Source organism: Phoxinus phoxinus, assembly GCF_949152265.1.
Source record: "Phoxinus phoxinus genome assembly, chromosome: 11".
Taxonomy (NCBI): Eukaryota; Metazoa; Chordata; class Actinopteri; order Cypriniformes; family Leuciscidae; genus Phoxinus; species Phoxinus phoxinus.
This window is the reverse complement of record NC_136886.1, coordinates 10,221,560-10,242,977: the sequence shown is the minus strand read 5'-3', so window position 1 is coordinate 10,242,977 and position 21,418 is coordinate 10,221,560. Positions and strand designations below refer to the sequence as shown.

Genomic DNA, 21,418 nt, shown 5'->3' with positions numbered 1-21,418 from the left:
ATTTCAGCTCATATGGAACACTCGGTTCCACTTCACAGCATTATTATTTAGAAAAGAAACATACCTCGTGGATCAAATAATTTATTAACTAGTAAAATAGTTTAAATAATTTACAACATGTTTAATACATAATTAGGAGTTTATTTACACTTCATACAGAAAAAGAGATTTGTGGAACCTACAGCGATTATCTTTGTTCCAGTACAACATTTCAAATGGAGCACAAACGGAAAATAGGGGCGTGTTCGCAGTGATCATACAGACATTAGCGGCATCCAATGATTAAGCAGAGATTCCACAAGTTCACCTATCGAAACAAAGAACGGCTAAACCCCGTTTCAGGGGCGGTACTTCCTCAAATCGCCTTGGTTACCCACATGGAAACGCGGGTCTCTTGTGTTTGATTTCAACGGCCTTTCATGAGATAGGCTTGAAGTTGTTTTACTCACGTTTTAGAGCGTTTAATTAACAAATAAGAAACATGAAGATCGAAGAGGTGAAAAGCACAACGAAGACGCAGCGCATCGCATCTCACAGCCATGTGAAGGGTCTCGGGCTGGATGAGGCCGGTAATGCTAAACAGTCCGCGTCCGGACTAGTGGGGCAGGAGACAGCTAGAGAGGTAACGTTAACCTAGGGATCAATTTCAGCATTTTCCAGTTTTCGAATGGGGAATCAATACATTTGAATACGCTGATTATTGCATTTGATCATTTGCATTTAGCTGATTATTTGTAAAGAACGAATACAAAATATCTGATAACGTTAAATGGTATGTGTCAGTAGGAGCCATATAAAATGCATTTGCATATTTCACATTCACTAAGATTATATTGTTGTGATCATAACAGATCCTGGAGATTATTAATATTTGTAACAATTTCCTGCCATTTTGTCATTTGACATTACAAATGTATAAAAGGTCACCCTGTTTAGCTGTTAAATGTTTCTTTATATAAAAAAGTAGCCTAATTCTTACATTTTTACTAGGCTTGTGGCATCATTGTAGAGCTGATTCGTTCCAAAAAGATGGCTGGCAGAGCTATTTTACTGGCAGGACCACCTGGAACAGGCAAGGTAAGGACTAAGAGCTTCACAGCTGTTGATTGTGAAAGTGTTTATGGTTTATTAATTTTATTTCTGTACCCCACAGACTGCTCTGGCATTGGCCATGGCACAGGAACTGGGAAATAAAGTGCCGTTCTGTCCTATGGTGGGAAGTGAAGTGTATTCATCAGAAATCAAGAAGACTGAAGTGCTGATGGAGAACTTCAGAAGAGCCATAGGTGAGATCTCGTGCAAAGAACCTATATTTGTCTACTTCAAGAGTTATTACCTGTAAAAACATCATACAATACATTTATTCATTTCTTTTAGGAGATACATTTAGTAGTAAAGGTAAATTGTGATTTAAAAAAACAGTGAAATGCAATTTTAACTCGTTAGTAACTCTTCACACACACTTGCTATATTTCCATACTATGCTGCAAATTTATCTTGTGTGCATAACTGGAATATCGCATAAAACCTTTGTGAATAAAGCACTTTTGAAAACTAAAGTTTCCATCCCATGTGTTCAAGAGAACAAAATCGAGAACAATTTCCTGGGAAATTGGCACAAAATATCTAATAAAAATTAAAGTTGCTGCAATCGGAAGTTTTTCATGCACATTTTTTTAAATTCATGTGGATCTTTAGCATCTTGTTGTTTCCATCCATGGAGTTTTTTTAATTGCGATATCCCAAAATTCTCATAAAAATAGGTGGATGGAAACATGGTTACTAAAGTCTGATATTAGACCGACAGTATGCATCTGAAACAATGTGGACTGTGTGATCTAGTAAGATAGGCATGCATGCGCACACACATTATTACAACGTTGACAGAAATATACTGGCATGAGCAGGTGTATAGACTCAAGTATTTAATATAACAGATTCTGTTGGTGTTTAAGAATGTATTGATAGATCCACTAGTAATTAGTTAGCATTGTTTACATGTTCTGTTCTTTTTTTATATCTAAATTTCTTCAAAAATCTTATTTTGTTTGTGCATTCAGGTCTGCGTATCAAGGAGACTAAAGAGGTGTATGAAGGAGAGGTCACTGAACTCACTCCCTGTGAGACGGAGAACCCAATGGGTGGCTATGGCAAAACTATCAGTCATGTCATTATTGGTTTAAAGACGGCAAAGGGCACCAAACAGTTGAAGGTAAGGAAGTGAAAGAGTGCTGCTTTCATGTAAAAAAGCAGCATCTGTTATACATCTGTTTAAAGTTATAAGTTATATCTCATTGTGTTTGATATGCTTATGCAGCTGGATCCCAGTATCTATGAAAGTCTGCAGAAGGAGAGAGTGGAGGTCGGTGATGTTATCTACATCGAGGCTAACAGTGGGGCAGTCAAGGTATGGACGGATTTGCTTAACCATTCTCTCTCCGGCCTATATCTGCGCTTGGCATGTTGAAGTAATCTTTTGTCAGTGCAGGTGGGCAGGAAGTCTGGCAGCGGTATAAAAGACAAGATTGTCTTACATATTTTTGAAAGACAGTAATACTTTTACTCAGCAAGGATGCATTAAATTTATAAAAATCTATACTGTCACTTTTGATCATGTTAAATCTGTTCGTTTGAACTTTCTATTCACCAGAGATTCCTGAAAAAAATGATCACAGTTTCCACAAAAACATTAAGCAGCACAACCATTTGCAAATAATAATAATAAAGTTTTTTGAGCACCAAATCAGCATAATGGAATGATATCTGAAGGATCATGTGACACTGAAGCCTGGAGTAATGATGCTGAAAATTCAGCTTTGCCATCACAGGAATAAATTACATTTTAAGATATATTATAATAGAAAATCTATATTACTTTATAATAATATTTCACAATTTTCAGTATTTTTATCAAATAATTGCAGCATTGGTGAGTGGTAACACTTCATTTTAGGGTCCAATTCTTACTATTAAAGGGATAGTTCACTTTAAAATGAAAATTCTGTCATCATATACTCGCCCTCAAGTTGTTTCAAAACCTGTATGAATTACTTTCTTATGCTGAACACAAAGGAAGATATTTTGAAGAATGTCGGTAACCAAACAGTTAACTGGTCACATTGACTTACATAGTAGGGAAAAAAAATACTATGGAAGTCAATGGGACCAGTTAACTGTTTGGTTACCGACATTCTTCAAAATATCTTAGTAGTTATATAGCACATATTGATGCTTTTTTCTGCATGACCATATTCTACATCCCTTAATCCTACCCAATACTTAAACTTAACTACCTTACTAGTTAATAGTGAGAATTGGACCCTAAACTAAAGTGTAACCTGCATGGTGAGCATAAGAGATTTCTTTCAAAAACATAAAAAAATCTTGTGACTCCAAACACTACTTAAATGGTATTGTACACGTATATAGTTTTTAAATAAATATATATAAATGTAATCCCACACTACATAAAGTGCAATACACTTCCCTTGTAAATAAGTGACAAGCATATCTCAAGGCTCTTATTGAGTTTATTCATTAGTATTTCTGTTTTTGGTTTGCAGAGGCAGGGAAGATGTGACACGTTTGCAACAGAGTTTGATTTGGAGGCGGAAGAGTATGTACCGCTACCGAAAGGCGATGTTCACAAGAAGAAAGAGATCATTCAGGATGTTACACTTCATGACCTGGATATTGCTAATGCAAGACCTCAGGTACGTGCACACAAACATATCCTGTTATCCAGCGTTTTAAGTGGATCTCCATGATTCTAATAATCTCAGTGTATTGTGTTTTCTAGGGAGGCCAGGACTTACTTTCTATGATGGGTCAACTGATGAAACCCAAAAAGACTGAAATCACAGGTAACATGGTTAATATTATATACTGATAACCCTAGTAGGATTTTTAATGAGCCCATGTTTAACCATTTCTTTGTGTTTGTGTATTCTGTATACAGATAAACTGCGAGCAGAGATCAATAAGGTTGTGAATAAATACATTGAACAGGGTGTGGCAGAGCTGGTTCCTGGTGTTCTGTTTATTGATGAAGTTCACATGCTGGACATTGAGTGTTTTACCTACCTGCACCGAGCCTTGGAGAGCTCCATCGCTCCCATTGTAGTGTTTGCATCCAATCGAGGAAACTGCCTTATCAGGTGCGTTTTTGGTGGGAAACGTAGGTTATGTTTAAAGTAAAATAGCTTTGTCACAGTTTTGTAAAATTGTAGGATATTTATTTAGGTAACACTTTTACAATAAAGTTCAATTAGTTAAAGTGCCCCTATTACCGTATGCTTTTTCGAATATTACCTTTAATGCTGTGTGTAAAGTGAATGTAAAAGGTCTGCAAAGATCAAAGTGCACAACAAAAAGTTATTCTCCCTCATTTACAAAACGAACGTACAACAGAAATGTGGGTGTACGATCGTTACTTGCCATTTATCAATATAAACTATCAGGTCTTACTAAGCTCATGTTCTCAAGTTTTTGAGTTTATATGTAAATCTGGTTGAGAATTGTAATGAGAGGATTTTGTTCATTTAGATTATTTTTCCTGGCCGACAACCGACAATCTTAACCCTTAAGATTAGAATGTCAATGTTCTCAAACAGATTAAAGTGCAAGAATTATAAAGAACAATAGTTATTACTTTACAATAAGGTCTCATTAGTTAAAGGTGGGGTATGTCTTTTTGAAATATGCTGTTGGCCAATGTTGATATTGGAAATCAACCCAAACAAACACATCCCTTCTTCATTGCTCCGCCTCCAAAACTCACACTCCAAGTCGGTCTCGAAGCCCGACCCCCCTGCAAGCGAGACGAGTGTACGCTAAACACCGCATTCACTAGCAGTCAGCGCGACTCTGAATAACTGGCCTACGCTACGCAGGCAATCCAAGAAAGGATGTTTGTTTATCGTAGCAGAAGCGCAACTGAATAATGCTTCACGAAAAATAAAGCGCAGATGATGAACGAATGACAAGAAAGCACAAAAAATGAACGTACAGTACACAATAGTAACTACAAACAAGAGTTGGTTGTTAGTTGCCAACAGCACAGCAGCTCCAGACACACAATGACACTCAAACCCAGTGTTACTCGCATGTTGAGTCTGTTTTCAGGCCTTCCCGCTTCACTCTCTCCAGTACTAGACAGCATTTCTAATATTAACACGGGTGCTAAAGCTCTTGCCCAGACATTACCCTTTATTTTCCAGTGATTTCTTCTGAGCTTTTCTCTTTGTATGGTCTCATCTCTATTTCTGCAGTCTTTCTTCAGTTCAAATCTCCCTCTAGCTCGTTCGCTCTCCTCCACCGTAATACGCCCCCTAATGCTGCTTGGCTACACGTTTGTTGTTGTTTCTGACCGACTAACTTCCAAACAGCATATTTCAAAAACGACTGATCCCGCCTTTAATGAGAACATTAATAATGAGCAACAGTTACATTTGTTACAGAAGTTATTCTTTGTTAACGCTAGTTAAAAAATAGCTCTAATTGTTAGTTCATGTTCGCCAAGTTCCATTAAATAATACAGTTACAACTTTTGATTTTTAATAATGTATTTTAATAAACCTTAACAATATTGGAATTAATTTGATTTGCAGTTTGCTGCGACCAACTGTTAGAATGATCCATTTGATTGGTTATGTAGTTGATTGACAAGTTTACAGATATGCATAATTCTGTTTTAGGGGGACAGAGGACATCAGCTCTCCTCACGGGATTCCACTGGATCTGCTGGATCGAGTCATGATTATCAGAACTATGCTGTACACTCCTCAAGAAATGAAACAGGTGTGCATACACATTTTTGTCAAAATAAGCTCCTTAAAAACGAAGATGTATAAAAGATTAAATATACGTTACTCATTTTTGTTAAATTTGCATGTTTCTTTAGATCATAAAGATCCGAGCTCAGACAGAGGGCCTCAACATCAGCGAAGATTCTTTATCTCACCTTGGAGAGATCGGCACTAAGACTACACTCAGGTAATACTTGTTACTACGAGAATATACACACCATTCATAACGTTATATCCTACTAATATAGATTCGATTGAACTGTCATATTTACCTGTACCTTGCTACCTGCATTCTCACTTATTCATTATTATAAATGTATAATTTACACAATTTGGTTATGTAATGTTGGCTTAACTTTGTGTAACTTGTATGCAGATATGCAGTGCAGCTGCTGACACCTGCCAATCTGTTGGCACGAGTTCAGGGGAGGGAAGTAGTCGAAAAAGAACACGTGGAAGAAATCAATGAACTCTTCTATGATGCAAAGTCCTCTGCAAAGATCCTACAAGATCAGCATACTAAGTTTATGAAATAACTCTCTCTCGCTTTCTCTATACACCCTGCTATAGTTTGCTTAACTGGTTGATTATTTCACATTTGTCATGGTATTATAACAGTATGACAGATGTGCCAAGCCATGGCTTGTTCCTACTGTATTGTTCTACCTAATTGTGTCAGTTGCTGTTAGTCACAAATATCAAATGAGAACAGGAAAGAAAACAGTCTCTTTGTTAATAACATGCTTTCAACCGGATTTTATCCCCCACTTTTGTTATTCTCCTGTAGGATAAGTTCTCCATTCTCCTTTTTTTGAAAATAAATATTTTTTTGATAGTAATTTGAAATATAAATGGGTTTGAATTGAATTTGTTTTATTGTGACATATTTAATTTCCACACAAAATCCAATATTCAACTTCTTTTTAATATAAAACTAAACCAACAAACAATTATGTTATTTTTTTACCAAACTAAATTGGTAGTATTCAGGTGTCTGACTCAGTTTAGATAAAAGTAGCATTCAATGATATTTGTCAAAGTACTATTCAGTTTTATTTATTTAAAGTCTTTTTTTAAATTTGGGGTAGGGGAGGTTGGAGTTTTTTTTTTTTGAAAAATAAATTTGATGGTGTTCAGTCTCAAAACTACTAATATTGTTTAGCTGTGCTGTTGTGACACAACTGACATGTGAGTTAGATAACTGTTAAAATCAAATATACTGTTATTTCAATGTTAATGCTTTATGGTAGATTCATTTAGAAATGCACCGTAACATGTTTTTAGCTGTAGGATTCAGTGAAACAAAATTGAGTGTATGGTCCCACAGTGTTACTTTCTCTTGCTGGGTTTATTAAAGGCAGTCTCTGATCCTGAGCGAACTTTGCTGAAGACGGATGGCGCGACCTTCCCAGCTTGTTCTAACAAAGATACAAAGACACAGATATTCAGAATACACAATAATACAAACTACATAAAACATCCTACACATTAGAATTTCAGTTACCTCAATACAAAGCACTCAATTTATTTAAAATATACATGTTTGAACTGACAGAACACAAAAATTTGAACTAATGACTAAGAAGAGAAAAAAACATTAAATATATACTGTAAAATACGAACCTCACATGTAAGTTATCAAAGTGTACACAATCTTTGGTAACACTTTACAATAATATTAATTTGTGAACATTAGTTCATATGAACTAATGACAATAAACAACTTTTAAAGCATTTATTAATCTTAGTTTGTTCACTTCATTTACTAATACATTATTAAAATCAAAGGTTGTTAATATTTAATGGGCCTGATATTTAATGGGCCTTCCTTAACATGAACTAACAGTTGTGTTGTAATTAACTAATGTTAACCAAGTTTAATAAAACATGTTATAGAAGTGCTTATTGTTAGTTAATGCATTAAACCTTATTGAGAAGTGTTACCCAATCTTTTAAGTCTTCGATAATGTCATACTGGCAACATTTTCATATTCAAGGTAACATTGACAGTTTGTTTCTACAATAGAGATAAATGAATACATTGTAAAATAAATATTACCACTGGAATCTTAAAGTCGAGATTATGAAAGGCTAATAAAAATGCAAGGACTATTTTCAGGAATAAAAGTCAGAAACACAAATTAGTCAATATAAACACATAAGACACAATAAACATTGCACAACAAGAGTGACTAGCGGAGTGTCCTCTCTGTGTTTGTGTGTTCTGACTTCCTGCTATATATGGAGTGGAAACACTATAAAATGCACACACACTCACACACAGCTCTTCTTTATCCTCTTGGCCCCCCCAAAAATAGGGACACTAGGATTCAGTCACATTTCGTCACACTTCCAACTGAATTATTACAGTTGCTACTCGACTCACCGCATTCCTGCATCACCTCAAAGGTCTTGCTCTTCACCTCTGTTCCAAATGCTAGTTTATCCCTGGCTCCAATCAAATCCTCCGCTTTCACCTCAGGCCTCTTAACTTCCTCTTCCTCGCCCTGCTGAAGAGAAACAGAAAATGAATGATGAGAAAAAGAATATTTATTTCTTCTCAGTGTCTCTTCTTTCTCTTACTTGAGACATGGTCAACTCTGAAAATCAGTTGTGATGTCTTAAACTCTTAAGCTTCTCTGTTTTATACTTGATGTGCATTTATACACGTTCACACACACACCCTTCCCTTGCCGAGTCCAATCCCAAATGGACCATAATTCCTTTGGCCAAAGCATGAGTCACACGGTTCCTCCTCCCATTTAATCAGTCACGTTCTTGTAGGGATAAACACATGGTTATTTAAGGATGACATCTTCAGAACTTCGATTAGTTCCAGCAGCTCAGAAATGCAAACAGTTTATGGTTTGTGTCTTGTATCTGCTTTATTGCTCATTTTGGAGTCCAAGTGTTTATTTGTACACTGTTGTTGTTTGGTGTTTTGAGGGTTGCTAAGTGCTTGTTTGTGAATGTTAATTTGTCTCTCTTGCGTATTCCATTAGAATGACATACTTTTAAGGAGGGGTAATTAGGACTTGCCATTGATAAGTCTTTATACCTACAGCTGTCCTAATGTTTGAACTTTCTTAGTCGTTTTCACTGGTTTGTAAACCATTCAAACAGCATTCCTCCAGTCTTCAGTGTCAAATGAATCCTTCAGAAATCAATGTAATATACTGATTTAGTTTTCAAGACACATTTCTTACTATTATCAATGTCGAAAACATTTGGCTAATGTTTTTCTAGAAACTTTAATTTATATATTTTTTAATAGAACATTTATTTCAATAGAAATCTTTAATGTAAAAATATTTTCTGTCACATCTGATTTTTTAATGAGTAACACTACAATGAGTTTTCATTTGTTAACATTAGTCAACTATATTAGTTAACACAAACTAACAATTAATACTTTGAAGATAGTCAATGGTAATTTTAACACTTACGAATAAATTTTTTAAATAAGTTGTAGCCTATTTGTTAACATGAATTAATACACTGTGAACTAACATGAACAATTATATTTGTACTAACATTAATGAAGATTAATAAACACTTACATTTATATTGCACATAACATTATTTCATGTTAGCTAATGCATTTTACTAATGTTAACAAATGGGACCTTATAAAGTGTTACCATTTTATAAATCTTTGCTGAATAAAAGTATTAATTTCTTTAATAATAATTAAAAAAAACGTTGTGACCTTAGATAATATTATTGTATGTAAATCAAAGTCACAAAACAGTACATTCAGGAAACAGTTTTATTTGTACCCAAATATTAGAAGAGTAGACTATATTTTCCAGTCTTTCAAAGACAATCATAACCAGTACCATTTAAATGTATTACATAACCATTTTATGCATACACACCATCTATACAAAGTTCACCACTGATTTATACAGCTATAGTATATCTAGTATGTTATGTAAAAGGTACAATGTTACAAAATATTTGGTCAATGTACACCTTTGGTATGGCTCATTAAAACAAGCATTAATGTTCAAAAGACAAATAATCGTAATATATTTATTGGAGATGAAGGAATGACAGGCACATTAGAGCAGTAGTTACATACTAAGGGACCCTTTGATATATTTGCATTACATTACATTATTCTGTGTGTTTGTTCTGTAATCAAACAATAAAATATTCTATAAGGTATGGACAATAACCTTCAAACTGTCAGCATCCAAGTGAACTTCTTTTGATGTCATTAGCAAAAACTGAACATAGCGGTAATGCGTGTTCTGGAGAAAACATTCCCATTGTTTTAAGAAAACAAAATATGTTTGTAGAATATTACACAGTTTTAAAAACTTGAGGCAGAATCTGGTCCATAACATGTTAGTGTCAACTGTCAACCTCACCTCGGGAAGGTTTAGGTGTTTTCAAAGTAAAAGCTCATGTAAGTTTCTTGCTGTATTTGGGTAGCAACTGAGTTTTGACAAACTGCACAAGTTTTGTTTCTGTTAGAAATACTGTGATGACCACGCTCAGGAGACAAACTGCCCCCACGGCAACATGAATCAGCCTTAGCAACCAGCCACCATCACAGCAGAACATGCTCTGAAAGACAAAATGGGTTCAAATCAGATTTGAATTTGTTCATCAAAACATTATCTATATTTAAATGTAAACAATGAGTCGCTGGCTACGATACCTCTGAGAAGCCTGTGAGGATAGAGCTCACTCCAAGGGCAGTTATGACAGCAGAATGTGGGCGGAGCCCCCACAGCGGTGCGCATTCACTTTGCAGGAAATAGCGATGTATGTAAACAATACTGTGAGTGATTCGTAAAGCCATGTTACAGCAATTTGCCAAAATGAAGCCAATGCCTCCTAACATCCAGGTTAGCCAATAAGAAAGCAGCAGAAAAGAGACCGACAGGCCCAGCATCACTAGATTATATCTAGAGAGAGAGAGAGAGAGAATCTTGTTTAAACAATGTCTTAGAAGATTACATGTTTAAATTTATTTATGTTTTTTTTAAATAAAATATTCTACACTCAGTAAGTTAAAGAAAAAAGACAATTTTCTTTTTTTTTATTGAATTCTGTTTGCATCATTGATCATTATGTTTTTCTATTTACCACTGAGGCTTCTTTGAAATGATGTTGTATAAAATAAAGATAAAGATAACTTGACTTATTCTGGAAGGATGCATTAAATTGATCAAAAGTGAACGTGAAGATGGACTTATTTTAATATCTTAAATAAATATAAATGCTGTTCTTGAATACAAAATACATTATTTATTTGAAAAATGTATTAAATGTACCAATCAAAGAATCATAAAAGCACAACTGTGACAAGCAGTTTCAACTGTGATAAGAAGTGTTTCTTCAGCATATGATTTCTTCAGAATGATTTCTGAAGGATCATGTGACACTGAATGATGCTGACAATTCAGCTTTGTCATCACAGGAATAAATTGCATCTTAAACCATATTAAAATAGAGAACAGATATATAAAATATTACTGCTTTTACAGTATTTTTGGTCAAATAAATGCAGCCTTGGTGAGCAGAAGAGACTTCTTTTGACAACAGTAAAAAAAAATTTTATAAACCTAAAATTTTTGAACAGTAGTGTATATATAGTAATTATGTGTTGTTCACCTGTCAACCTCCTCTTTGCTCATGGCAGCAAAAACAAAACACTCTGTTACTCCATTAATAGCTAACAGCAGAACATAACAGCTATAACACCGTAGGAGAGCTGGCCCTGCAAAATACGCAAACAAACCATTTAAACTTTATGGCACATACATACACAAATAAAAATGTATTTATTTGAACTGAAAAGTTAGTCAAATTAGGTATCCAGTATAAGCTAATTTGTGATTTACCGGCTCCGCTGCTCAGAAGCTCCCCACCATAGATGTCAAGTGCTAGATGAGAATATGCATAACCAAAAACTGAGATGATCAGACCAATCAAAAGCACCAGCTTCAAAAGACATTCCAGAACCTCAGCTGCCATGGAAACTTCCTCCTGTGAACCAATCAGCATTTTACAATTATCCATCCCACATCTGGCTGGCTGCACTAAATAAAGTTATGACCATAAACAGATACTGACTTGTTTTTGATGTCGTACATCTTGTCCACGCTCCAGGACATTAGCGAAGAACACATAGAAACTCTCCTCAATGGGCAAGAAAAGAAATCTTGCCACCATTGAGCCAAGATTGTTTATTATATCATAAACCCCTGTAATAAAGGGAAATGTGATTTCTATAATAGTATAACATTTAATAAAATGTAATACACTGCCCGGCCAAAAAAAAAAGTCGCCGTTTGGATTTAAACAGGCAAATGCTTAAGAGTCTATGATGGGATCATAGTGTGATTGAAGTGATTATGTATCTAGCATGATTTATGTTTGGCAACAGTTCTTCTAACCCTAATTTATGGAGTGTGTAGCTTTTCATTTCTTAAACAACCATGTAGGAAGACACATTATGGCCATATTCAAGGATGACAAAGTCAAGATTCATCAGGCTCAAATTGTGAAAGAATGGTTGAGAGGGAGCATGAGGAATCATTTTCACACATGAATTGGTGTCCTTAAATTAATTTAAAGTCTTTGGGATGTGCTGGAGGATACTTTCCAGACTGCAAGACTCTTGCATTGTCAATAAAAGATCTTTCTTGACCAAAAATGTATGCACATCTTGATAGAAATAGCATCACAACATTTTTTGGCCAGGCAGTGTAGCTTGTGTTTATGCATGTACAAACTCACCCTGGTCTCCAAAGTTAAGCACATTCAAAAACGTCATTACATAACGCTCGCCTATAAAATCAAAATGAATGTCAACGTCATTTAAACAATTACTACTACTAGTACTACAGAATTGAGCATGATGGGCACTTACCTTCTGTAAGTATCTGTTTGAGAAATGACTGTTTGAAAAAGCTCCAGGTTAGTGTGGTCAACTTCCAGTTTAGCAGTGGCTAAAAACAAAAACAAAAATACAGCATAGTTGTTACACTAGAAAGAAAAATTCTGCAGCAGACCTTGTGTTGTACAAGAAGTCACACCTCGTGATCCACCCTTGATGGCAGAAGGTCTGTTATGTGACGAATAGGGAACAATTTCTTTTCTGCTTCTTCTGAGCCAAGGAAATGGACGAAGTATAACACATAACAAAGGAGCAAAAACCCTGCATAGACACACTGTCAAATGAAAAACACACAGAATTGAGATAAAAAAACTGAAAAGCATTGCAACCGAAAACTATAGATGTTGTATACGTTCAGTATGCAAAGACACGGTACATACCTGGGCTGCAGAGAAGATATAGAGCCCCCATTGAGGCGCTGAGACCACCAACACTACCGTAACAAGACATTTAGCAATCATGGCTAAGCTTTCCGCAATCACCTGTGAATATGCATCATTTGATCAGATAGTTTCATCTTATTCAATCTACAATGATTCTAAAGTGCAATTTGAAATATGAAAGGCAGATTCTGACACCTTCAAACGGACGAACATGTGCGCGTGTGCAAGAACCCAAAGAGGTTCAGCCAGCAGCTCTGTAAGTGCAGACAGGCAGAACAATCCAACAGCGGGAACATAATGCGGGATGGACTCTGGATCAGGTGCCTGGAGCACCCACCACCACACACACACCAATAACACACCCCACACACACCCCAGAGGAAATCTGCCAGTTTGAGAAGAGAGTCAAAGAAAGAACATTTTAATTTTTAGGGGAAATATTCCTTATGCAATTTGCTGTCTGTGAATCTCTAATTGCTGGAATTTCCGTACAACATCATGGGTAATGTAGTTGTTTACCACGAATTCAGTTGTTAAACGTGATTATTTAATAAATAAGTTAAAATAAGGCAAGCAGATGGCTTCAACAAAAGGATGAAAATGAACATAAAGGGGTCTTAATGAACTATGATGAATATGAGATTTAGCAGCCAGGTAGCAATAAAAGATTAATGATAAAGTATTCATTTATTTTTATTAATATTTCATTTCTTGTACTTACGTGAGCCATAACAAGTTGATGACCTGTCTCCAGTTACGCCCCGCCCCTTCACCACTTAGACACGCCCTCCGGAACGCCTCCCTAGACAGAAACACCAGTGTCGAATAGAGCAGCATCAACCTGTAACAAAAGCAAACGTTGCTGTTTGTGGCCCATTCAAACAAATATTCGAGTTTATATTGTGTAACTGTAAACCCACCTTACATTTACCACGCCCATTAGCTCCTTGGACACGAACCGTAAAGTAAATGCATTCAAGATAAATGTCAACACTCGAAACATCACCTGAAATATAAAGCATTTCAAGAGGAATACTACTTTATTATATGTGTCTAATTAAGGTGTATTTAGTGTCAGTATGCGTACACGTTGGTTAATCGTACCTGAAGCAGGACATTATAAGAAGCCAGTGTTGAAGCACTCTTGAGAACATCCTCTGAGCCCATTGTGAACTTTACTTTCTTAACACAACTATTTAATATCACTAACAACAAAATCACCGAAATTCACCGGTGAAAAATAAGTGCTGCATTCGCTTCATTGTACAGATATTATTACTATGATTCTGGTAGTTACTAGCCATTTGGTATTTAACATGGTATTTCACAACTGTACAAGTTGTTAAATAAAATATACTTCCGTTTCACAGACATTTCAAAATAAAAGTCCGTGTATTTCGGTGACGTTTCTAACTCTAATAAGGCTTTGTTTGAGAGAAAAAATAGAAAGAAAAAAAACGCGTTATTTTACAAATATTCAGAATGTTAATAAAACACTGAACCGAGACTAAATCTATGTTCAAGTTCAATTTGTTTCATAATTGTATTTTGAAGCACTTTTAAGTTGTTTAAACTTTTTACAGGATGTTGATGGGGGTTTGATTCATCCCAGTGATTCGAATCTTTTGAATCGCCTTCAACAACAACAAAAAAATCGTCCAGTACTCGTTTTGCAGGTTACACTGCCAGTATGCAACATTAATATTTTGTGTTATGAACAATTCAATGAACCATTTACGTTACTCGATTCGTTAACACCGAGTCGATAAAAATGTGTCTTTCAACAACACCACTAACGTTACTACCTGACCAATGCAAGAATGTGAGCCTTCTTTAATTAAGTGCTGAACAATTTATATTGTGTGTCCTGCTGTCAACAAATATATTTTTTTAATTATATGTGTCCATGGAAAGGGGCGCAATGTTTGCCAGAGAAATGCTAATTTCGGCCGCACAGAAGTTATTGTGTCTTCGTAAGAAACGTTTATCTCCGTCTACATGTCTTGACGTGACTGTTCAAATAATGGCTGTGGATCTGGGCGTCAAACCTGCACTGTTGTACGACAGTAATGCAGCATCTCCAGAACAGCTTCACCTGTTCCTCAGTTCACTGCAAGAGTCTGGAGTTGTTACCAATTCACTACGGATACTGTCCATTGATGACAACACATTCATTTTTAACCCTGCCACTGTTCAGTCCCACCTGGATGAACTGCTCAAAAGCAAAAGTCTCCTTCTGATTGACGTATGTCCCTCAAGAAAACAACCTGTCTTGGCTGGCTTGGAAAAGAGAACTGAGGATATGATCAAAAGTCTTTCAGGAGTCTTCAGGAATGAGATGGACAAAGGCTCCTCTGTGATTCTGTTGGGAGAGGAGTTGTATAATGACTGGAACTTGTGTACTCTCTTTGGAATCCTGTTAGGTTATCCAGCCTCCTACTGGTTTGACCAAACTAAGGGATTTGGGAACTGTCTTTGTATGACACCACTGGTGGTGTGCACTGTTTGGATCACATGGCAAATACATGACATAAATCATCACTGTTGTCTTTATTCATTTAGTGTTCCTGAGGAGCTGTGGTCAGAAGTACAAAGTCATATGCAACAGTGGACGGAGCATTTGAGAGAGAGATTTAACAAACAGACAGTTCTTACTGATCTATGCTTTTCTAGGGATGCTGTCACTTTGCCCTCTGTGACCCTTTGAATAAACCTGATTTGTTTCTTATTATTGCTATTTTGTCAGTTACAATTGTAAATATGTATTTTATCAGAAACATTACATTCATGTTTTATTCGTTTAATTTATTTTTCCATGCACCACACATATTTTCATTATCATTTCTGTTGTCTGTAGATTTCGTACCGAACAACATACTAATGTGTGTTGGTAACAATAAAATAAGGCAGTGGATCTCAACCTTTTTGACTCCAAAGCCATTTGTTCAAACTAATATATATAGTTTTCTATATATGATTTGTATTTCTTATTTAAATAAAAAATAAACTCAAAAATATCAGTTTAATGTTTGAATTTTTTACCCTCAGTTTCACAGACAAGGCTTAAACCTAGTCCCGGACTAAAATGCATGTTTGACTGAAAGCAACTTGCACTGATTTATCTTAAAATATGTCAGTGTCTGAACTAAGGCCTAATCCTGGCTCAATCTAAGCCCTGTCTGTCAAACCAGGCCATAGTGGGGTTTTTTTTGTGTGTTTTTATTTATTTATGAGGGCCTCCCTGAAAGTTTGCTGAGACCCCCTACTGGGCTTCAGACCCTGGTTCGAGTACAACTGGATACAGGTACTAAACACAATCATCAGTGCTAATATACAGTACACACTAATGTATAAAAAAGTAAAAATAAATTATCTTTTCATACTCCGACTTTATCTGCATACACACAGTGTACTATATATACTACTATACCAAATCTCAACTGCTTGATTGTTTATATCATCATAAAATGTAAACTATATTATTGCACAGCTTTAATCTGCAAAATGTGACGATAGGCATGAAGATATTATAAACCTTCACATTATCGTTTTGAAATGTGTTTTGTGAAAAATGCTATAATACAATTGGTTTGATTTGAGGTTTATTGTCAGGCAGAACAAATTATTAACATTTTAAAAACATCCTGATACATTCACTTATATTTATATTCATAATCAAAATATATAAATAATAGTGATTAATATATTTAACAAAACTGCCATTATTATATAAAAACAAGAAGTTGTATCCATATAGCTCATTAAGAATCCTTTTTTCTGTATTGTACTTTAAACTCTAGCTAACTAACCAAGAATGTGTGAATATTATAAATGTAGTAATTTGAGGTAGAGATCTGTTGTATTATGCAAGAAGCCTAGAACCAAACCAAAACTATGTTCCAGTAATCTTGTGATGAGCTGTGGATGGAGTGTTGAGGTTCAGAAGAGCTTCAAGGAAAAGAGTCCGTTCCTCAGTTGAGTTGAATGGCTGGCAGCACTTCTCCACAACGAGCACTCACCCTGATGTCAGTGAGATGATCAGCTCTTGTAGGTCCTATATTCACCATCGCTATTGGAAGTTTTCTTTCACTAGCAGCGAGTAGAAAGCGGTACCCAGAAAAAACCTGAAAAAGGAAAACAAATATTATATGTGTATATTATGCGTTTATAAATATTATAAACAGATTGCCTTATCTATAGGTCATGGATACTCATTAACTTGTCCAAACTCTAGTCAAACACACCTGAACCAACTACTTAAGAACTTCTTAATTAGTTTATTTGAAAATGAGAACAAGATATTATTATATATATTTTTATTAACATTTTGAATTAGCTTTTATTTACCGGTATATAGTTTCCATTTTAATTTTATTTTAAAGTTTTAGTAATTTTGTTGCATTTTTTTTGTCATTTATGCATTTAGCAGATCCAAAGCAATTCATTCATTTACGGGCACCTTTGCAACAAGCTGATTTTTTTATATTTATTTAATTTGAGTTAATGTTTATTTTATTTCAAGTAATGCACATTTGTATAGTTTTAGTTAACTATTATAATCCTGGGGGTTTCACTCTAGTGAGTAGGAATGAGTAACCCTGTTCTAGGTGCATAGTAAATGTTTTTGATATTGATGAAACATTACTCACCTGAAGAGAAGATCCAGCCACAAGCACTGCATCAGACTCAGCCAGCTTGTTATACAAAAAGTGAACTGTAGTCCGGTTCACTACATCACCAAAGAAGGTCACCTCAGGTTTGAGTACACCGCCACAGGCATCACATGCAGGTACTCTGAAGTTCAACACCTGCTCATCCTCCAGAAACACATCTCCATCCGGGGCCACAGCACATGCACTTGCTTCCCAGCCAGGGTTCAGAGCTGTAAAACGCTTCTGGAGCTCGGCACGTGGAGTCAGTTGGCCGCAGTCCAAACACACAACCCTACGCGAAACAAAAATATGCAAGAACATATTGATTTTTTCCTCTTAAACTCTACATCCCTTTTAACAGTGTAATCAATGATCATTAAAGTCACCATGAAATATTTTTTTAAAGGTTTCGGGATCAACCTGTCACTCACATGAGATTGCAGCAATAGAAAACGACAATCAATTCCTGATGGAAAGTCCCACCATACATTTTTCTTGTTTGAGAAGCCGTTTCACTCGGATATATGTCATAATAGACTATTGCAACTTGTTTCATGCTGACTTTAAGCGTGTGGTGTGGTGTGCTGTGCTGTGGTGTCATCGATTTGACTACACTGACAGTATCGGATAAAAAAAAAACTTGAACTAAATTGAGCTGGATGATAACACTATTGTTTTTTGTAGAGCTGCTTTACAGCTGAAATTTAATTGGTTTTATAATTGATGAATTTCACACGGTTATTGAACTGAACTGAACTGACTTGAGCTCTTTCATGGTTTACATCATATCTCACTAATTGACAATTATTTATTTCTATTCACAACTTCAAATCTTCCATTTCTCCTCTCACTCAAGGTGTTCCTCAGGGTTCCGTTCTTGGTCCAATACTATTCTATAGTATATATACAACATCACATTATGCCTGTATTACCTTCAGCTTGGGAAAGATGCATTATAAATAAAACGTTATCAATATATTTATTGAGCTGAATAATATTTTATTTTATAGCTGCTTTACAGCAGAATTAGAATTAGTCTAATATTTGATTAAGTTTGCATCATTGATTCTGTTATTTTCTTATTTGCTGCTTTGAAGCAATCTGCATTGTATAAAGCGTTAGAGAAATAAAGGTGACTTGACTGTTAGTGTGTAGACCTTTGTGCAGACCTAGTTACCTGTGTGTAGATCCATGAAGTTCGGTAAGTCTCTGTTGTCCAGCCTTTAAGTGCAAGGCATCTACATTCTGAGTGACAAGCCAGTGCAATTTTCCCTTTTCCTCCCAGTCCCGTAATGCTAAATGTGCTGAATTAGGCTGGTGTGAAGAGAACTGCGGCCACCCCACGTAGTTCCGTGCCCAGTATCGCTGCCTCGATTTTGCACTGCGCACAAACTCTGAGTGCTGCATAGGCCGCCTGTTAGTCCGTGCATACAGTCCCACACCCTCTGATCTATAGTCTGGAATTCCAGATTCAGTGGATAGTCCGGCACCGCTAATTACAAACAGCCGTGAAGCCTGTGACACAAAGGCCTGGAGTTGTTCCAAAGCACTGGAGTCAATTGAGCCACTTGCAGGAACAAATCGTTGTACACTAGCTTGTATTGTAGAAGCACATCTTCCCACTGCCACGTGTGGAGGCAGGGATCTCCATGGCAACAGCATCTGCAGACCTGTTCATATAACAGCAGATAAAAACAAACTCTTTATCAACAACACAATATTCTGCACAATATTTTGTCAACCATTTAATCAATTTTACCATTAAATGTTGTGGTCTGAAATATAGAATATGTACTACCAGGTAATTAAGTTGTGTATAATTAATTAATACATTTTAATATATATGCTTTATAAATTAAAAATAATAAAAAAAAATAACATGCATGCTTCCATTACTGGAGCAAAGATCGGTCTGTAAACTAACAGTAGCCTAATAGTTGACTATGAAACTTAAAAGTGCACAGCCTTAACCCTTGTGTTATGTTGGATTTCTGTGTACACCCCTTATGGTTCGGGTCAAATTGACCCTAATTGGATTCAATACAATTCCTCAAAAATGACACTATGAAAAACAACAAAGATTCAGGTACAAATTGTAAACTTTTAATATAAACATTTGTCAAACATTACAACAACAAAAAATATATGAACATATGATTTATGAAAATGTTTTTTAACCATTTTTTAAAACGGTTTTGTTTTGACAATTTTATTATTATTGATTAACAGTATACTGTTTTTTTTTTAACGTTTTCATTTTTTTTTTTTTTACATTTTATGCTTAGAACATCATAACTGATAAATTAAATTTAGCTGAATAATGAAAATAATGTTTACTTTTCCTAAGTTGGCTCAACTTTTGTTTTGTAGACTCATTTCATAAAGTCAAGAAGTTACTTCTGACATGATGAGCACACAGCAAGTGTGTGTTTTCTGCATATGAATTTCTTGCACTTCACACACGGTGCTGGTTTTGCTCTCACACTTGGATGGGCACACCTCACATCACAAGTGCCAATAAATGTTTTTATTTTGTGTCTGTACAGTTTCTTTTGAATAGCTGTCTATGAGGGTCAAAATGACACTATTAGTAATAATATGAACGTATAGTAATTTTGTTTGTATATGTCAACTCAAAACACAGCAGCATGTTGAAACTTTGCATGCATGTTCATGATGATAAATGAGAAAAAGTCACAAAATATCAAGAAAAAAAACAAAGGTTTAATTTTATTTCAGGTAGCTTGAAAAAATAAATGATAGCTAATTTTTACAATCTGGCTAACAAAATATTTTTCTGTATTGAAATAAATATGGACAAGATACTTTTTTAGCTTCATAAGGTAGTATAAAGCCACAATAACAAAATATAACCAATAAATGTTATTATTTTGGGTCGGTACAGTTGCCTTAGAGCGTTAAAATATGAGGGTCAAATTGACCCGCGAACATCACGAACGTAATAGTAATTTTGTTTGTATATGTCAAAACACATCAGCATGTTGAAACCTTGCATGCATGTTCATGATGTTAAATGAGAAAAAGTCACAAAATATCAAGAAAAAAAACATAGGTTAACCAGTATTTTCAACAACTAGAAAATCGAAACGGGTCAAATTGACCCGCAACATAACACAAGTGTATGGAATTAATTCATTATTAAAACATTACTGAACATATTGTCCATTACATTCAATGGGTTTCGACCATAAAGTTAATTATACGTTATTAACGTAACGATTAAACTAGCCGAATCAGTTAAATCACAGTATTGTTACGTCTTAAGGCTGTTTGTTTTGAGTAAAACTCGAAAAAGTAGGTGGAATGTATGTGACCAACTCGTTGTATAACGCTTACTTGATTTAAATGTCAAGTAGCTAGGACAATAATAAACATACAATGACATTATGCCACGTGCGAATCTATACTTTTAACATATTTTTCAGATGTACAACTAATTTAATTTAATAACGTACCTGTATTATTAAAATCCTCAGCACCAAAAGTCTTCTATTTCGTAAACATTAGTACAGGAGCTGTAGCGGTCGTCAAAAAAGCACTTCCGTGTTGTTACACAAGTGCATGATGGTAAATGTGGTTTAATGAACGCCCTCGCTTTTTGGCACGCTGAAATGTCTCCATCTGTGTTATTTGCTGAAA

The 21,418-nt window shown here is 35.3% G+C and overlaps 4 protein-coding genes across 7 annotated transcripts; 2 read left to right on the top strand and 2 right to left on the bottom strand.

Moving 5' to 3' along the window:
* Nucleotides 1-210: 210 nt before the first annotated feature.
* ruvbl1 (RuvB-like AAA ATPase 1) lies at nucleotides 211-7,541 on the top strand. The gene is made up of 11 exons (XM_079627859.1): nucleotides 211-622; nucleotides 991-1,077; nucleotides 1,154-1,286; nucleotides 2,061-2,212; nucleotides 2,318-2,407; nucleotides 3,564-3,713; nucleotides 3,800-3,863; nucleotides 3,959-4,157; nucleotides 5,697-5,799; nucleotides 5,903-5,994; nucleotides 6,184-7,541. Exons 1-11 carry the CDS (start codon nucleotides 482-484, stop codon nucleotides 6,341-6,343), a joined length of 1,371 nt encoding a protein of 456 aa, XP_079483985.1. The 5' UTR covers nucleotides 211-481; the 3' UTR covers nucleotides 6,344-7,541.
* Nucleotides 7,085-14,705, bottom strand: LOC307006657 (man(5)GlcNAc(2)-PP-dolichol translocation protein RFT1-like). Of its 4 annotated transcripts, XM_079627848.1 has the most exons (14): nucleotides 14,211-14,453; nucleotides 14,027-14,112; nucleotides 13,828-13,947; nucleotides 13,302-13,491; nucleotides 13,104-13,205; nucleotides 12,863-12,997; nucleotides 12,697-12,775; nucleotides 12,564-12,614; nucleotides 11,898-12,028; nucleotides 11,666-11,810; nucleotides 11,436-11,541; nucleotides 10,477-10,726; nucleotides 8,194-8,317; nucleotides 7,085-7,225 (listed from the first exon to the last, which is right to left on the bottom strand). In XM_079627848.1, exons 1-14 carry the CDS (start codon nucleotides 14,271-14,273, stop codon nucleotides 7,137-7,139), a joined length of 1,671 nt encoding a protein of 556 aa, XP_079483974.1. In that variant the 5' UTR covers nucleotides 14,274-14,453; the 3' UTR covers nucleotides 7,085-7,136. The 4 variants fall into 4 exon arrangements, with proteins under 4 accessions (XP_079483974.1, XP_079483972.1, XP_079483973.1 ...); XM_079627845.1 differs by lacking the exons at nucleotides 7,085-7,225; nucleotides 8,194-8,317 and adding an exon at nucleotides 9,500-10,382 and having other exon boundaries at nucleotides 14,211-14,705; XM_079627846.1 differs by lacking the exons at nucleotides 10,477-10,726; nucleotides 11,436-11,541; nucleotides 11,666-11,810; ... (7 more) ...; nucleotides 14,027-14,112; nucleotides 14,211-14,453 and adding an exon at nucleotides 8,391-8,521.
* Nucleotides 14,706-15,012: 307 nt separating this feature from the next.
* On the top strand, nucleotides 15,013-15,929 carry cUnh1orf74 (chromosome Un C1orf74 homolog; the record flags this gene model as incomplete). The annotated part of the gene is made up of 1 exon (XM_079627866.1): nucleotides 15,013-15,929. One exon carries the CDS (start codon nucleotides 15,013-15,015, stop codon nucleotides 15,811-15,813), a length of 801 nt encoding a protein of 266 aa, XP_079483992.1. The 3' UTR covers nucleotides 15,814-15,929.
* Nucleotides 15,930-16,693: 764 nt separating this feature from the next.
* On the bottom strand, nucleotides 16,694-21,361 carry sirt4 (sirtuin 4). The gene is made up of 4 exons (XM_079627865.1): nucleotides 21,235-21,361; nucleotides 18,936-19,428; nucleotides 17,756-18,050; nucleotides 16,694-17,230 (listed from the first exon to the last, which is right to left on the bottom strand). Exons 2-4 carry the CDS (start codon nucleotides 19,418-19,420, stop codon nucleotides 17,078-17,080), a joined length of 933 nt encoding a protein of 310 aa, XP_079483991.1. The 5' UTR covers nucleotides 19,421-19,428; nucleotides 21,235-21,361; the 3' UTR covers nucleotides 16,694-17,077.
* Nucleotides 21,362-21,418: the final 57 nt, after the last annotated feature.

What these genes read in the sequence shown, in the direction of transcription:
- ruvbl1 (XM_079627859.1), top strand. Translation starts at nt 482, where the DNA reads ATGAAGATCGAAGAGGTGAAAAGCACAACGAAGACGCAGCGCATCGCA. An exon ending in TTGCTAATGCAAGACCTCAG is followed by an intron (nt 3,714 to 3,799) that starts GTACGTGCACAC and finishes TGTGTTTTCTAG; the next exon opens with GGAGGCCAGGACTTACTTTC. An exon ending in CAAAAAGACTGAAATCACAG is followed by an intron (nt 3,864 to 3,958) that starts GTAACATGGTTA and finishes TTCTGTATACAG; the next exon opens with ATAAACTGCGAGCAGAGATC.
- sirt4 (XM_079627865.1), bottom strand. Translation starts at nt 19,420, where the DNA reads ATGCTGTTGCCATGGAGATCCCTGCCTCCACACGTGGCAGTGGGAAGA. An exon ending in CTTCATGGATCTACACACAG is followed by an intron (nt 18,051 to 18,935) that starts GTAACTAGGTCT and finishes TGTTTCGCGTAG; the next exon opens with GGTTGTGTGTTTGGACTGCG. An exon ending in TGGCTGGATCTTCTCTTCAG is followed by an intron (nt 17,231 to 17,755) that starts GTGAGTAATGTT and finishes TTCCTTTTTCAG; the next exon opens with GTTTTTTCTGGGTACCGCTT.
- LOC307006657 (XM_079627848.1), bottom strand. Translation starts at nt 14,273, where the DNA reads ATGGGCTCAGAGGATGTTCTCAAGAGTGCTTCAACACTGGCTTCTTAT. An exon ending in TCCTCACAGGCTTCTCAGAG is followed by an intron (nt 8,318 to 10,476) that starts GTATCGTAGCCA and finishes GTTTCTCTTCAG; the next exon opens with CAGGGCGAGGAAGAGGAAGT. An exon ending in TGAGGTGATGCAGGAATGCG is followed by an intron (nt 7,226 to 8,193) that starts GTGAGTCGAGTA and finishes TATCTTTGTTAG; the next exon opens with AACAAGCTGGGAAGGTCGCG.